General features: G+C 30.3%; 1 protein-coding gene across 1 annotated transcript; it reads right to left on the bottom strand.

The window, feature by feature from the left end:
* Window positions 1-8,991: 8,991 nt before the first annotated feature.
* Window positions 8,992-11,558, bottom strand: LOC125576336 (homeobox-leucine zipper protein ATHB-X-like). The gene is made up of 4 exons (XM_048736146.1): window positions 11,325-11,558; window positions 11,022-11,224; window positions 10,777-10,856; window positions 8,992-9,489 (listed from the first exon to the last, which is right to left on the bottom strand). The coding sequence occupies exons 1-4, from the start codon at window positions 11,407-11,409 to the stop codon at window positions 9,228-9,230; spliced, it is 630 nt and encodes a 209-aa protein (XP_048592103.1). The 5' UTR covers window positions 11,410-11,558; the 3' UTR covers window positions 8,992-9,227.
* Window positions 11,559-14,716: the final 3,158 nt, after the last annotated feature.

The raw sequence follows: 14,716 nt of genomic DNA, 5'->3' as shown, positions 1-14,716 counted from the left end.
GCAAGATAAATATTATATAAATTAGTTTCACATATTATATGTTCTTTTATATATTATTAAATAATACATATATATTGATAACTAGGTGTTTTGCCCGCATATGCGTGCATAGTGTTCTTATAGATATTTATATATTTATAACTGTTAAATCAAAATTAACATAATAAACTATTAATTATGTTTTTAAAAAGATAAATCAAACATTAAACTTTATATTTTATAATAAAAAATATTATTTCAGATAAAACACAACATATTTAATAATTATCTTATGTTTTAAAAATATATTTTATTTTTGAGAATTTTATTATATCTACTTATAGTCAATAGTCAATTATCAAATATAACATATAAACAAAATATTATTAATATATATTCATTAGTTTTATCAAAATATATATATGCTTATTGTTGTGTTAAATTTTAAAAACATTCACATATATTTTAGAAAATATAATTTATTTGTTTGATTAGCATTTAACTATAAATTGTTTTATATATAATTACTTGTAAACTAATATAATACATATATATTGATAATTAAAAACTCAGTAAATATTACGTATATGATTAAATTGGTGCAAACACATAAACAAATTTTATTAATTCAACCGAACACTTTTTCTATTTTATATGATATAAAATTAAGTTTTAATGATATTAACATAGATATATAGTACATTTTTAATATTTATATCTGTTAAAAAATATTTTATACACATATTGTTTTTGATCATTTTTATTTTTTGTAACAAAAATTTGAATCGCCGATAACAATTTTTTTTGTGGGATGTTTAATAGTTTTAGTCATTTATAATTTTAAAAACACTATGAAAAGTGTTAAAACTAAATATTAACTTGTCAATATTTGTTCAAAAAATTTATCAAAAAAAATCAAAGCAAATTTCTAAACTAAAATACATATGTATTTTTATATGGTACATAATTTATTTTAAACAATATTAATATATTACTATTTATTAAATGATACTTCTTATTATATAATTTTGTAATCATTTATATCTTGTTATAACCAAAAAAAATTAAACCATGAAAAATAAATGTGAGATTTTTGACAATTTTAGTCATTTATATTCGTTTTTAAAAATTTAAAATATAACATATACAAAAAAATCTAATTTTTTACTATATAGTTAATGTGGTTGCTTAATTTATTTTAATATGTTATTTTTTTTTGAAAAAATGATAGAAAATATACTATTTTTTAGCAAATCTTTAGTATTCAAAATTATTAATTGTTATATATACTTTAGCCACATTTGGTAATTCCGTTATTTTTATTAAAAGAAACAATGAAGAACATTAATAATAAATTTATGCTTAGTTTAATAAAAAAACTTATTATATATTTTGATAGACCAACATATTTTTCTAAGGATTCTAAGAATGATTGTTGTGATGACATGTGACTACAAAAAATGTTATAATACTTCTCTTTTAATATATATGGGATATATAAGGTATATATTATTGCAAGCAGTTTTCCAGTATTTTTGGGGGTAAGTTAGTGGTTTTTAGTTACTTAGAGCATCTCTAATGTATTAATCCAATTTTTACTCTAAAATGATGTAACTCCAAAATGGAGTGGATTTTACTCCAATATATTACTCCATTGTTTACTCCAAACAAATATTCGCAAAGGATATCCTTTTTATTTAGTTAATAATTGTTAGTATTATCTTCAACTTATAAAAAATTTAACAATTAACCCAACTATTTTATATTAACAAAACTTTCATAAAAATATATTTTATTTAAATTAGATATTTATTAATAAAAATACAGTTAGAGATTTTCTTCTAACTTCAATTGGTGTAATTTTCATTATATGAAATTTTTAAAATTCAAAAACAAAATAATGCATTAAAAGAACAAAAAGAAGAAAACAAAGTTTTGTTTTTAAATTTAAATTATATACTTGATCCAGATGTTTGTGCATATATTAAGTTTAACAAGTACAAATATTATCAATCGAAATGTTGACCCACAAGATAAACAAACACATCTATTCCGTTTGAATGATACTTCAACGATTCCAAAACAATTTACAGAATTGTTAAATCACTTATTTGTATTGTATTATATAAAATTATAAAATATTTATGTTTAGTTTTGATTTTTATTAGTTTATGCATCTTTTATGTAAAACCATCAAATAATATTTTGTGGAGTATTTTATTTATTATCATGTTATTGTATTATTTTAAATATTATATAATTATAAAATAAAAATATTAAAGATTAAAATGACCATTTCATAAATAAAAAAAGTTCAACTCCAAAATGGAGTAATGAGTAAGATTACTCCATAAATGGAGTAACCCTAGCCATTACTCTATTTTGGAGTTGAATATGAAGTGGGGTTGGAGACGATTTTACTCCAAAATGAAGTTGGAATAAAAATGGAGTAGAGTTGGAGATGTCATTAGAAATAATTGCTCAATTGATCAATGACTTGTACTTGTACATAGGGGTGGGCACGATCGGATCGGATCGGATCGGGTATTCGTACCTAAAAATATTAGTATTTGTGATTTATTTCAATTTTTATGAATATTGCATATTAATATTTGTTTTACTTTGTATAGTTATAAATATCTAGATTTATTGGTTCAAATCGAAATAAATAACAAATCGAACCAAAATTTATGGACAATTTGTCCAGTCCTACTTGTACATGCTTTACCAGAAGAGCTGCATCAGAAAGGTCAGTAAAAGTACGTAAACCATTAAGTTTTTCAGACTAACTAACAAACGGCAGGTCCCAGAGTCTAACCGGTAAAAGTGGCGTCTATCACCTCTTTCAATACCCTAACAGACATGTATCACACCTACCTATCTACAGTCAGGTCCAAACGACCCTGGTTCCCAGACCATTACTTGCTTACAAAGCACCTCATATTACATCTTTTTACAAACTTCATAATATTTTTTAACAATATTCAATACTTTTTAAATACACTTTACCCGTAACCTAGATCTCTGATGTTTCTCCGGGGAACACCGCGTTAGGGTTGTCACTTTTCCGATTGCCCTTAAAAAGGTTGAATTAATATATTTTAATTTAAAAAAACATATACCCTAATTGTTCAATTATTATATCAGAAAACACCAATTCACCATCAGATCAAGAAAAATCGTTTCATGTTGTTCTATTTTCTAAATTTTTTGAAATTCTATTTTTTCATAAAGATGTCACTATGACACTATTTTTTGGCTCAAAAATAGATGTCATACTTTTTGTATCCAACGTAGTAAACTTAAGCTTTGTTCTTTTCATGAACGCTGATCGCAGCGTCAGCGTCAGAAAAAACAGATTACGACGGAGCCGAACTTGACGGAACCGAAAACTAAAATGGCCGCTACTAAAATTTCTGATACACAAAACCGAGACGCAGCGGCAAGACGCGATAACGAGATCGGACACTGTAAATATATGCGACAGTCACATCACCTTTTTTAGCCGCTGCGGCAAGCTGTGATAATCAAAATCATTTACAAAATTGTTCATCTTGTCTGTGTCGACGTTGTATTCTTTGCCGCTACCGCTAGTTAGGAGCGGCTATCAAAAGAACACGGCTTTAATATACAGAGAAGTAAGTTTGAAGAAAAAGAAACTAAAGTATGTATGTTTTAATATTGAAAATGCTCTCTTTAATATTATTATAACTAACAATATTTGCTTATTAAAATTTTGTTCATGCATCAAATAATTAGATTCCAAGTCAAACTCTAACTAAGTTTTCGTCGTTGATATACGGAATTTTAGGAACGATAACGAGATTAGATTAATATATGACTGATGCTTCCAAATATGTTTGAGATATGTACTTATCAACTGTTACAGAATAGAAAGGACACACGAACAACCACACAACAGGAGGGAGAAAAAAAAAAGAACGGTGTTGGTGGAGGAGCATTAACGATCATATTAAATTTTTGATGATGATATGCTTGGACCATTGACTTAATGATGGACTTTGACAACCTAAATGTTGCAAATTCAACAAATGCAATATAATTCTAACCGAGCTTAATTGATACTTGCTACTGGTATTCAACTGCTTAACTATACTACATCAGTCGCAAGTTGTGTTTCGAATTTCGTAACATAAACATTTATACAAACGATTAAATCATTCATCGAAATTTGACATTTACTGATGCAAATCAGTTGTGTAGTTTTGTTTTTTAATTCCGTAAAATCTACTAATCCTTCAGTATTTGTTCCAGCTCTTAAATAAGAAGTTGAAGCGATTTAGGTAATTCTGAAAGTGATCAGTGATGGCTACTGGTGACTTAAACACTGAAATAAAGAGGGTGAAATTGTCCTATACTTTTTAAATCGATACTCAAAGGATTGAACAGTAAAAAGCATTGATCGTCAATTATTGATGAATAATCTGGGACAAAGACTAAAAGTTCACTAACAAATGGCAAAAAGAGAGACAGATGGGTGAGTTGTGAACATCAACTGCACATGTTATAACGTACAAGATTGATTGATCTTTTTTTTTTGGGTTACATGATTCAGACTTTTTAATCTCCAGAGGCAGTCTCGAAGTTTTTGAAGCTCCACATAAAACTTAACATAATAATTTTTGTAATATATTATAAATTTATAAAATATTTACACACAATTTATTTACTATAACCACTGTATATTTGGAGTTCCAAAAAAAAAAAAAAACCACTGTATATTTAAAAATCAACTGAATTATTTTGTTGAACATCTTTGTGTTACATATTTGGCAACATGTTACATTTAGTTGGTTTATTTGTATAGAATATATTAAGTTCTCTTAGGTTAATATGTTTTGAACCAAGTGGTAGTGACCAAATGGTAAAAGGGTTTTCTGGAGATTCCGCTCTGGGTTCGATTTTTTTTGGTCACCCATAGACGTTTTAAATGACAAAAAAACCCGGATTTTTATGGACTTCTTGGCGATTAGTCATTGAGTATAGACCTTGTTCTAAAAATCGGCAGCCTAGCCGTCTGGGCGCTACGCGTCACTCTTCCGCCCCGATTTAAAAATCGGATATATCCGATTTTTCCGTCTAGACCGCCTAAATGAACGCCTAATCTATTTTTTTATTATTTTATTATTTTTATTTTATTTTTAATAATATTTTTATTTATTTATTTGATCTAAAAATTTATAAATATCATTTATATTCACAATTTTGACAAAAATTACACTATATTAAGTTTATATATTCTATTTGTGTGTTTTATACAATCTTAAACATGAAAATGTATTAATGTTATACACAATTAATGATTAGCATGTTTTATAACATAGTAAATAATCTAAAAATTTCGTCCCGCATAATTTTCGATTAATCTCTGATTTTCTCTTTAGGTGCTAGACCCAACCGACCGTCCGATTAGCATCTAGCACGTTCCCGAACATGGAGTCTAGAAAGCCTTTGGGATCGCACCAAAGTTATAAAAAAAAGTTTATATGTTTTGTTACTCTAATTTAATTAAATATGCAATAATAAATTTTGATACAAAATTCAAAATTATGGGTTAGGAGTCCCATCCCAATATGCTTAACAACATGCCTTCAGTTTTAGAAAATCTAAATCAGACATTTACGATCATTTATGTCAATGAGTTCCGCAACACATTACACCTTTTTCAACACACGGAAACACATTACACATCTAACTATTTTCTAATTAACAATTTTTTTTGTTCTTCACCAGAAAATGCATCAACGATAATATTGATTCTCTGACCAATGAGACGAGTACACTTGGACATTGTCAGAAAGCATGGTAAAAAGTGGTGGGACATTTGATATGCACGCGTCATGTCCATTGTCCATAATCAACTCACGTAAAAGCACATGGGCAATCTTCCTAATTCAGTAATTCGAACACACATTCCTCTGGCACGCTGAGTTGTCTCAGAAATAAACTTTGGGTATTGCATATGTAACAAGTTTTCTTATTTGTAGGACTCGAAACACAATTTTTTTTTTTAGCATGTATATAGCTTGAATTGGGGGAATGACATTATAAACTATAGTACATATAACACTATGTCAAATAATTTTTTTTGTGAAAATAAGATTGTAACGGTTTATAATGTCAACGACTGAAACCCGCGATTCTACAGGTTTTCTCCTGAACGACCTGCCCACACTAAAGATGTTAATCACTTCTTTAAGCAAACATGGATTATGCCTCAAATCTCAGCAGGAAAACAAAATAGTTTTCAAAATACATAATATGTTTTCTAAAATAAATGAAAGAATAGCTAATAGGCATTTTCACAAAAGAAAAAAAAAAGAATAGCTAATAGGCAATAACACTTCGTAGTGTCTACCAGACCCGAGTAAACTGGTTTGTTTATTCTATTTTTTTTGCAGCCATAAACTATAGTATCATTGTACCTAATTTACAGTGACAATTATATATATATATATATATATTATTAAAATTGGAATACCTATTGGTACTGTTTGAAAATATGAATAACAGTATAAATAAAAATTGTTTGGAAACATGAATATCAGTAAAAAAAATATAATGTCATTTTAATAATTTCATTAATATAATTACATTAATTATCTTTATATATTTTACTCAGTTTAATAATTTCATTAATTATATTATATTAACAATACATCACATCATTAATTATATTATAATAAAAGTAATAGTACATATTTCTATTTATTAGTTAATCAACATTAACTTTGTATCAATCATAAAATCAAAAATATAAAATAACATTGTTTGCATATGATTAAATATTCGGTTTAGTTTGCTTTAGTAAAACTTTTTTTATACTTTAGTTTAAATCAGTGGAAAACTATTTAGTCAAAAACATATCCAATGACATGTTTTGTGAATAAAATATAAATTAAATCACAATAATTATCACATTTATTGTAACTTAGTTTTTCATTCTATATAATTATTTTACTAAATAAAAATCTTTATGTTTCACTTAATTTAGCCAAACACATGGAAAATGGCATTTTTATTACTTTATAAAATTAGTTAAACATGAACATTGGCTATCTATTTAAACATGGATTGTTTTTTTGGGTATCTTTATTTTATTTTATTTTAAAATTAGGTTCAGCTTAAATATTATAAATTTATGTGTGAGCTTTGAGTTTCGTCTTTCTGGAGCTGGATGAGTTCGGAGATAAGTCCTTCCACATTATCTTAACCCATAAGTGATGAGGTGTTCCTCTCCTTTCAGTCGAGTAAGTTATGATCTATAAGAACCTAAAAATATCTAAATAACAAATGTATCTGAAACGGGTTCAGATATTTGTTACCAAAATAACCATATTATCTGATTCGGTCCAGATCTTTTGAATATAATTAGTTATATCAAAATTTATCTAAAATATATAATACTAATTATGAAAAACAAATATCAATTTATAAAAATGTAAAAACTTCGCTGATCAATCTGCAGTTTGTAATTATAAGGAAATATTGCGAAGATTCCATTTCATGTTTGCCACTATATAGCCCATTGGGCTTAATTTTAAGAATATTAAATTATTTATTGCCCACGAAAATCCAAATCGGCTGTTCGACGACGTTGCTCCAGAGATACCCGGATTGCAGATGCCATCTATATAAATAAAATCCTTAAAAGATATTTTAAACAATATACATTGTTATTATAATTTCTTGGTAACCAAATTTAAAACTCTATATCTTCGGATTTTTAATATCTGAATCCTAAAATCAGTAATGTAGTTCAAGGACTTAATAAAACAATAATGAAAGAGGTTTAGGAGTCTAAGATTCCGTTTTATTGAAGTGTTAAAGCTTTGACCGAAGAAATACAAAGATTGATAAAACAGATAGTCCGTAGTTGTCCTCGCTCCCTTCATTGAATGCCCTATTTATGGATCTTTTTTTCATCTTTCTCATCTCGTAAGTGTGGTGTCATGGAGTCGTTTCGTCGATCATCATTGCACCTGTTGTGTATAGATCGAGGTAGGTGCTCACTGTTCACAGCGTCTTTGCTTGCATGTTGAAACCTTCTATTCGGGGTGGACCGTTTTATCGCTCATGGGCTTTTACCTTTTTTTTTTACCCAATTCGCGGAAGGACCGAAAGCCCGTCCTCTAACATTCAGATTTTTCAAGAAGAAAAAGTAAAATCTTTTTTTAGTTTACTGATACTGATTTAGTAATTGACTAAAAATGTAATATGAAAAGGTCGTCCAACTCATGTATGACAGACAAGTGACGGCCCTCAGTGGACTTGTCATCTAGGTTAGGGGCGTATATCATGCATCATGTAATACAAGTTTTATTAGAAATTCGTGAAACTTGATATAATTTAATTCGTCAATTAGTTAAGTGTAAGATTTGGGTTGAGATAAACTTAACACAAACGGTTTAGTGATAGTGTCAAAATGTGGAAAATCAAAACATTTATTTTATAAAGGACACTGAAAATTGACCAATGCCACATGAAATAAAGAAATAAATTTTATTTGGAATGAAACATCAGGTGAATTAGGTGAATGACTCCACCGGTATACAGATTAAAAAATCGGATTACCTATTTACATCAAAGAATAAATAGCAGCCTTATTTGAGACTTGTGGAAGTCAAATAACAATGACGTTTATATTGATGTTTTAACAATCTGTCTACAGTATATTGTTTTTTCTTTTGCTACTTGCCAATATATTATTTAGTTTGATTTTTCTTTTATTTCTTATAAACGACTATTTTTAACAACATTCAGTATATATCTAGTTTCACATTCAGTATTATACTTTCGTCGTATTGACATAGAAAAAACACTCAACATCGTATTCAATCCGAACGCACACGAAAATGAAGTCACGGCTCATAACATAAATTAGCGTTTATGCTCTTATCTTCTTTATCAGGTGGTTTTAAATCTGAAAGATGTATTGGTTATTTTTCTCATTAACAATTACTAGATTCATATTCTCGCACAGTGCACGGATTTTCAATTTTAAATTATAATAATTATAATAATCTTTGAAATAACAAGTTGCCACAAAAAGTTTCACACAAAAAAAACATGAAAAGCTATAAAACTAATATTAAATAAACTTCTTCTTTGCTCACTGGTGTAATAAATAATTAGAGAATTATGAACAAGATCCTCGTAATCATCATCAAATCTTTACTTTTTACACCTAAACAGGCGTTTCAATCTTTGACTTTTGACCGAGCCAGTCAACATAGGGTAGAGGAAGAGGAAATTGTCATTCGTGACTGGCTTCTCAGAGCTGTTCCCTCCTCCACGGCATTAGAGCCATTATCTGCTGCAACGGTCACACGTTCACACCGAGGGCACATGGTTAAAACCGAGGCCGATACGGGCTTAAGAGCTCGCAGTTCTTCAACTTCTTTTTGTAGCTGTCGATTTTGCTCTTTCAGTGACCCAAACAATCTCTTTAGGTACTCACATTCCATCTCCGTATGCTTGAGCTTACTCCTATATAAACATTTGTTTGATCATACTTTTAAAGTTGCTTACGTCATTTATAGTTTCTAGGTATTATCCTGTAACAACCATATTTATCCATAGGCTGAAATATTTTAATGCATTCTTAACGAGGTTGGTGTTTGAAAAAAATTATACTTGTGTGAGACTATTCAACCGACCTTTTCTATAATTATATGTTTGTGAACTATGTGTTCACATGTGATACTATATAAGCCATAAGTGATTATATTGCCTGATTGACACGTAAGATCACCTCGTCATAAATCATATTATTCTAGAAAATGATTCCTACTTTTGCTAATTCACAAGTTCTTCATATTGATACTTTTCCACATACTACCAAAATTTAGTTATACCAAGACTCAAAACTACAACAACGTTTTTACTGCAATGATATTTTACATATATATTTGGGAAGAAAAATAGTTTGGTAGTAAAAACATTAAAAACTTTTAGTTATATTTTTATGAAACTAATTGAGAATAACGGTAGAACATGACAATTTTTTATGAAACTGAAAATGGAAACATTTTGGGGGCCGGCAACCATCAAATTCAATTCATGCCCGGTTATGAACTCCATAAACAAACAGCCACGCAACATGGATACTATGCATGCACTGATGTACAAATGTACATATATACAAACACATTTATGTGCATATATATCATGAGTATATAGACATAAAGAGAAAAACATTAATAAAAATGTATGTGCACAGTGTGTAAGTTTATGTTTCATTAAAGAAAAATGTTAAACTACATGAACAAACATCATAATTGTAGACTGGCCAAAGATGGCTGGAAAAAAAACACATCATGCATTGTTCCGAACTTTGTCCCTTATGTTCCCCTAACGCTTTTTTTTCTTGTTGATGCATTTATTAGATTCTATATATTAACTTTTAATCACGGGACATTTATATATAGACACGTACTCACATAAATAAGAGTACGGGCATTTCATGTGTCGCATAAAATGCGTGATAACTATAGATGTGAGAATCGACGTGAAACACTTGGATAAAGAAAGATCATTTTCACTTTACTAGATTTTTCTAAAACTATTATTGTATATATGGTGAATGATTTTGAGAATCTAAGTAACGATCTCACACGATCTCTTTATATATAAATATTCTGTCAACGCACTCTCATTAATTAACATATATCCTGCAATCATAAAAAATATAATTCCAACAAAACCCTACACATAACACGCCTCACCGTAACAAATGATGCAATACATATGAAAGCGGTAGATTCAAGTACGTACCTTGCTCTTCGATTTTGAAACCACACCTCAACTTGCCTTTGACTAAGCTTCAGAAAAGTAGCCAATTCTTGTTTTTGTTTCTGTGGTTTCATCATCATCCAACCAAAACATAATCAGCCGACTTGATCATCATGAAAATATTACTCTCTCTCTCTCTCCTTTTCTTTTTCCATCTCTCTTTCTCCTTCTCTCAGCGCAAACAAAACGTATACGGAACCATAAAGTTGTATGATATATATACTTACATGGGTTAAGGTATGGTTTTGTATGAAACTCTCTTCAAGAATATGCGATTGATCTTTGGTTAGACGGAGCTTTTTGCGCCGTCGGCCACCAGAGTTGCCGTCGTCGTCGTTGACATGCGGTGTTGCACTGATCATGATCCACTCACGATCTTTTTCCATCTTTGGAGTTTGATTTATGTCCAAATCTCTCACCATGTGATCACCTACCAAAATATATGATTTAGATCTTTCATTGGAATAACTGTTAAAAATCTACATCATACATATATAAAGATGATTTTAAGATTAATCTTTGGATCTTACTAGATGAAGGGAGTGAAGGAGAAGGAGAGAAGCTTGGGATTGCTATTGTTAATTCTAAGAAGCTTGAATTAGGTGAGACGGCCATAGAGGAGGATGAGGAAAAGCTGGAATGATCAAATATAATCTGATGAAGAGAAATAGTTTTTTTTTTTGGAAGAGAAAAGGTAAAGTTGAAGTATTATATGATATTAGAAATGTAAGTGTGTGTATGTCTGTGTGTATATACACATGTGAAAGAACAAAAGAGAAAAAGCCAGACAAAGGAGAAAGATTTTGTTATAAAGCGTGGAATATGGAATAAGGAATAAGGAATTAAGCCTCAAAGAATTATCAAATTTCAAAGAAAGTCTCAAAACACGACAAAGGATAAAAGTCTGAAGCTGGTCAATGAACCAAAAATTACTGAAAAAACAAATGGCAGTGTAAGATGAGATTTTAAAAGGAATTGAATTAAATAAAGAGGTGTATTTACGTGTAATTGGCGGAAGAAATGGGTTTGACTAGGGTTGCTAAGTCAAATCATATTCGTATGATCAATTATTACGTGTTTTACCAGTTTTAATTTCCGAGTTGTTGAATTCATTATGGCCTTGGGTGGGACAGTAACGGGTGGCCGAAGTGTTGTTTTGCGTTGAGCGTTACGAATACAATAATCTTAGAAAAAAACGAGAATGGTCTAAGCTTAAAAGATCTTGTTATAAATGTCGAAGAACGTATTAACTAATACCGTATTAATTAAGAAAAAAGTAGTACTATGATGTTTTTAACATCTGAAACCTAATCATGTACCATCTAAAACATAAATACATTTTTCTTGAAAGTTCCGAAAACTATAGTTTATATAATTATATTAAGGTAAATTAGCATAGTTGAATATAGTTTAAGCAAAAAAACATAGTTGATTATTTAACAAAAAATATTACATAAGTATCACTGATTAGACGTCTGAGTTTATTCATGTGTCTCGCAAAGTATTTATACAAAATAGATTAGGTCTAGCTAACTTTAGGGAAATAAGCTAAAGACCCTAGTTGACCAATTACAATATCATATTCATTATTAAACATACTCCCCCTCTGTTCCTGAAACTAAGATTTTCTAAAATATGCACGCTTATTAAGAATTTAATAAATGTCTATAATTTAATTTATTTTTTATTTTATTATACAATTTCCAATAACTTTCCACAAATGAAATTTAATCAATTCAAATATTCTCAATTAATGTTCATCAAAAGTATAAAAAAGTACCTTAACAATATAGAAAATCTATTTTTGTGGAACAAAAAAAAAATCTAAAACATCTTACTTTCGGGAACGGAGGTAGTATATTTTAATGAATAACATTTAAAGATAGTCACTTTAAGAAAAATGCGTATAATGCAATAATATTACTATAACTAAACACATACTTTAGTCTTTTTATGGATTATAAAGTTTTATTCTTAGCTTTAGAGATTTATATAATTTTTCAAATGGTAGATATATACTCCACGCATTGTGCGATAATTAACAAGTTATAGTTGGCATGCATGACTCCAGATTTCCCAAATGTCTATATTTATTGGTGGCCACTCTTCCAATATATCCATGCCTTTCGGCTTTTGCAATCAAAGTGGAGTTACACTGGGACCCATTAACTGTTTTTGTTTTATTTAACCGACCTTGGTTCGGTTTACTATCTCCCTCCGGTTCTATCAGATTATTTATTTCATCCTGGTTAAGCTAATTGGTTTACAAGTGACAAGTGTACAAGGGAAACAAATTTCCTAAACTAACATTAGCTCTGGATTCAGGACTGATTTGAGTAGTATTGATTACTCTTCTTCCTATTTCTATGCTTAGCATCTGTAAGATGGAACAATCCCCTTTAGTATCAAAGCTTAATACTCTTTTATGGACCAAACTCTTACTGATTCACATGTACTATTGTTTATGCTCGTTGAAAGATCTAAGACAGAGACGCAAAAGTACTGGTTCTCTAAAGATTACAAGCGACTTGTTTTGGTTCCATATATTGAAGATAGGAAGACACAAAGGTAACTAGTTATGTCGGCTGATTAATGAGTTCAGTGAAACAGTGGTTTCTCTGAACCAAGAATATGGCAGTAGTTCCACAGCTACACGATATATATATGGTATCGTGGAACTACTGAAGAAGCTTATTGCAAATACCTTGGGGAGCGATGTGATCACATTAGCAGCTGTTTCTAAAGAGACTCTGATCACCTGTCAATGTTTATATATATATTTTTAACAAATTGGAAACCAGTAGGTCCCATAGTAAGAAAACTCAAAAAGATTGAGAGAATGAGAGATAAAGTATCCTTCTAACACAAGAAGGGAATTCTCCGAGTGCAATATCGTTGTAAGAAATCAAGAGGAAATTGCTTCCTTGTCAAGCAACATCGCCAACCACCGAGGCCCACCAGATGCCACATAAGAATGGGACCGCTGGCCACTTACGACACTATCTGCGATTGCAGAAGCAGCCAGTGTTGCAAGTTCGATGAACCAAAACCATGGAGCTCTTAGAAAGAGAATAGACGCTCCCTAGCGCCCCATAATAAATAGAAGGATACTCCAGCGGGTTACTCAGTGCACCTGCAGCCTCAGCGGATGAAAATTAAAAACCGAACATTCCTCAGTTTGTGGTCCTTCACAGCTGTAGTGGCCCAAGATATCGCCAGCAATCCCGCATGAGCAGGGGACCTCACTCCAGACTCCACTAAAGGACCTTCGGCTTTCCAAATTTGCCAAAGCAACCGGGGCCCTTCCGTAGCTACGGTTTTAAGCTCTATTCCTCACATTCTGGTGGGAGCTTCTTTGTCGATAAGGAAAACAAAGTTGCTGTCTTGTTTGAACTGTTTGAACTAAACAGAACCAAGACTTCTCACATGGCTTTTGTGTTTGGACAAGACGGCTACTTGATCCTCCGTCAACCTCGGAGAAGCTCTCATACTCGAACACCAACACAGTAAAGCTGCTCGTCCCCCACTTGTTTGCTCTTATCGTCCAAGCTTAGTGCAAGTCAAGCATCCTCTTGAAACGCATGTCTCGTCTTCACAAAAGGAAACGCATGTCTCTCTACCTGCTCAGAGATCAAGTGTAAGTTTTTATTATAAGATTCAGTTTGTGAATTGCCGTTATACACAACTAGTACCTATTCTTACAGAAACAGAATGTTTGATTTTCACAATTTTACAGGTTAAATTGAGGAAGTTAGTCTGAGCTGTGGAGGGAGGTCTTTACTTTTGTTTTATCTTGGTTGTAAAATCTCTTCTATCTTTTGCCTCAAGACTGTTTTATCGAGCTCTTCCTTGTCAGACTTGTTTTCTAAGACTATTATTTTATGCTTATGTTTAAGCTCTTGTGTTTTTGACATTACCCCCT

Source organism: Brassica napus, chromosome A7, assembly GCF_020379485.1.
Source record: "Brassica napus cultivar Da-Ae chromosome A7, Da-Ae, whole genome shotgun sequence".
Classification (NCBI taxonomy): Eukaryota; Viridiplantae; Streptophyta; class Magnoliopsida; order Brassicales; family Brassicaceae; genus Brassica; species Brassica napus.
The sequence above is the reverse complement of the archived record's forward strand: the minus strand, read 5'-3'. Positions and strand labels throughout refer to the sequence as shown.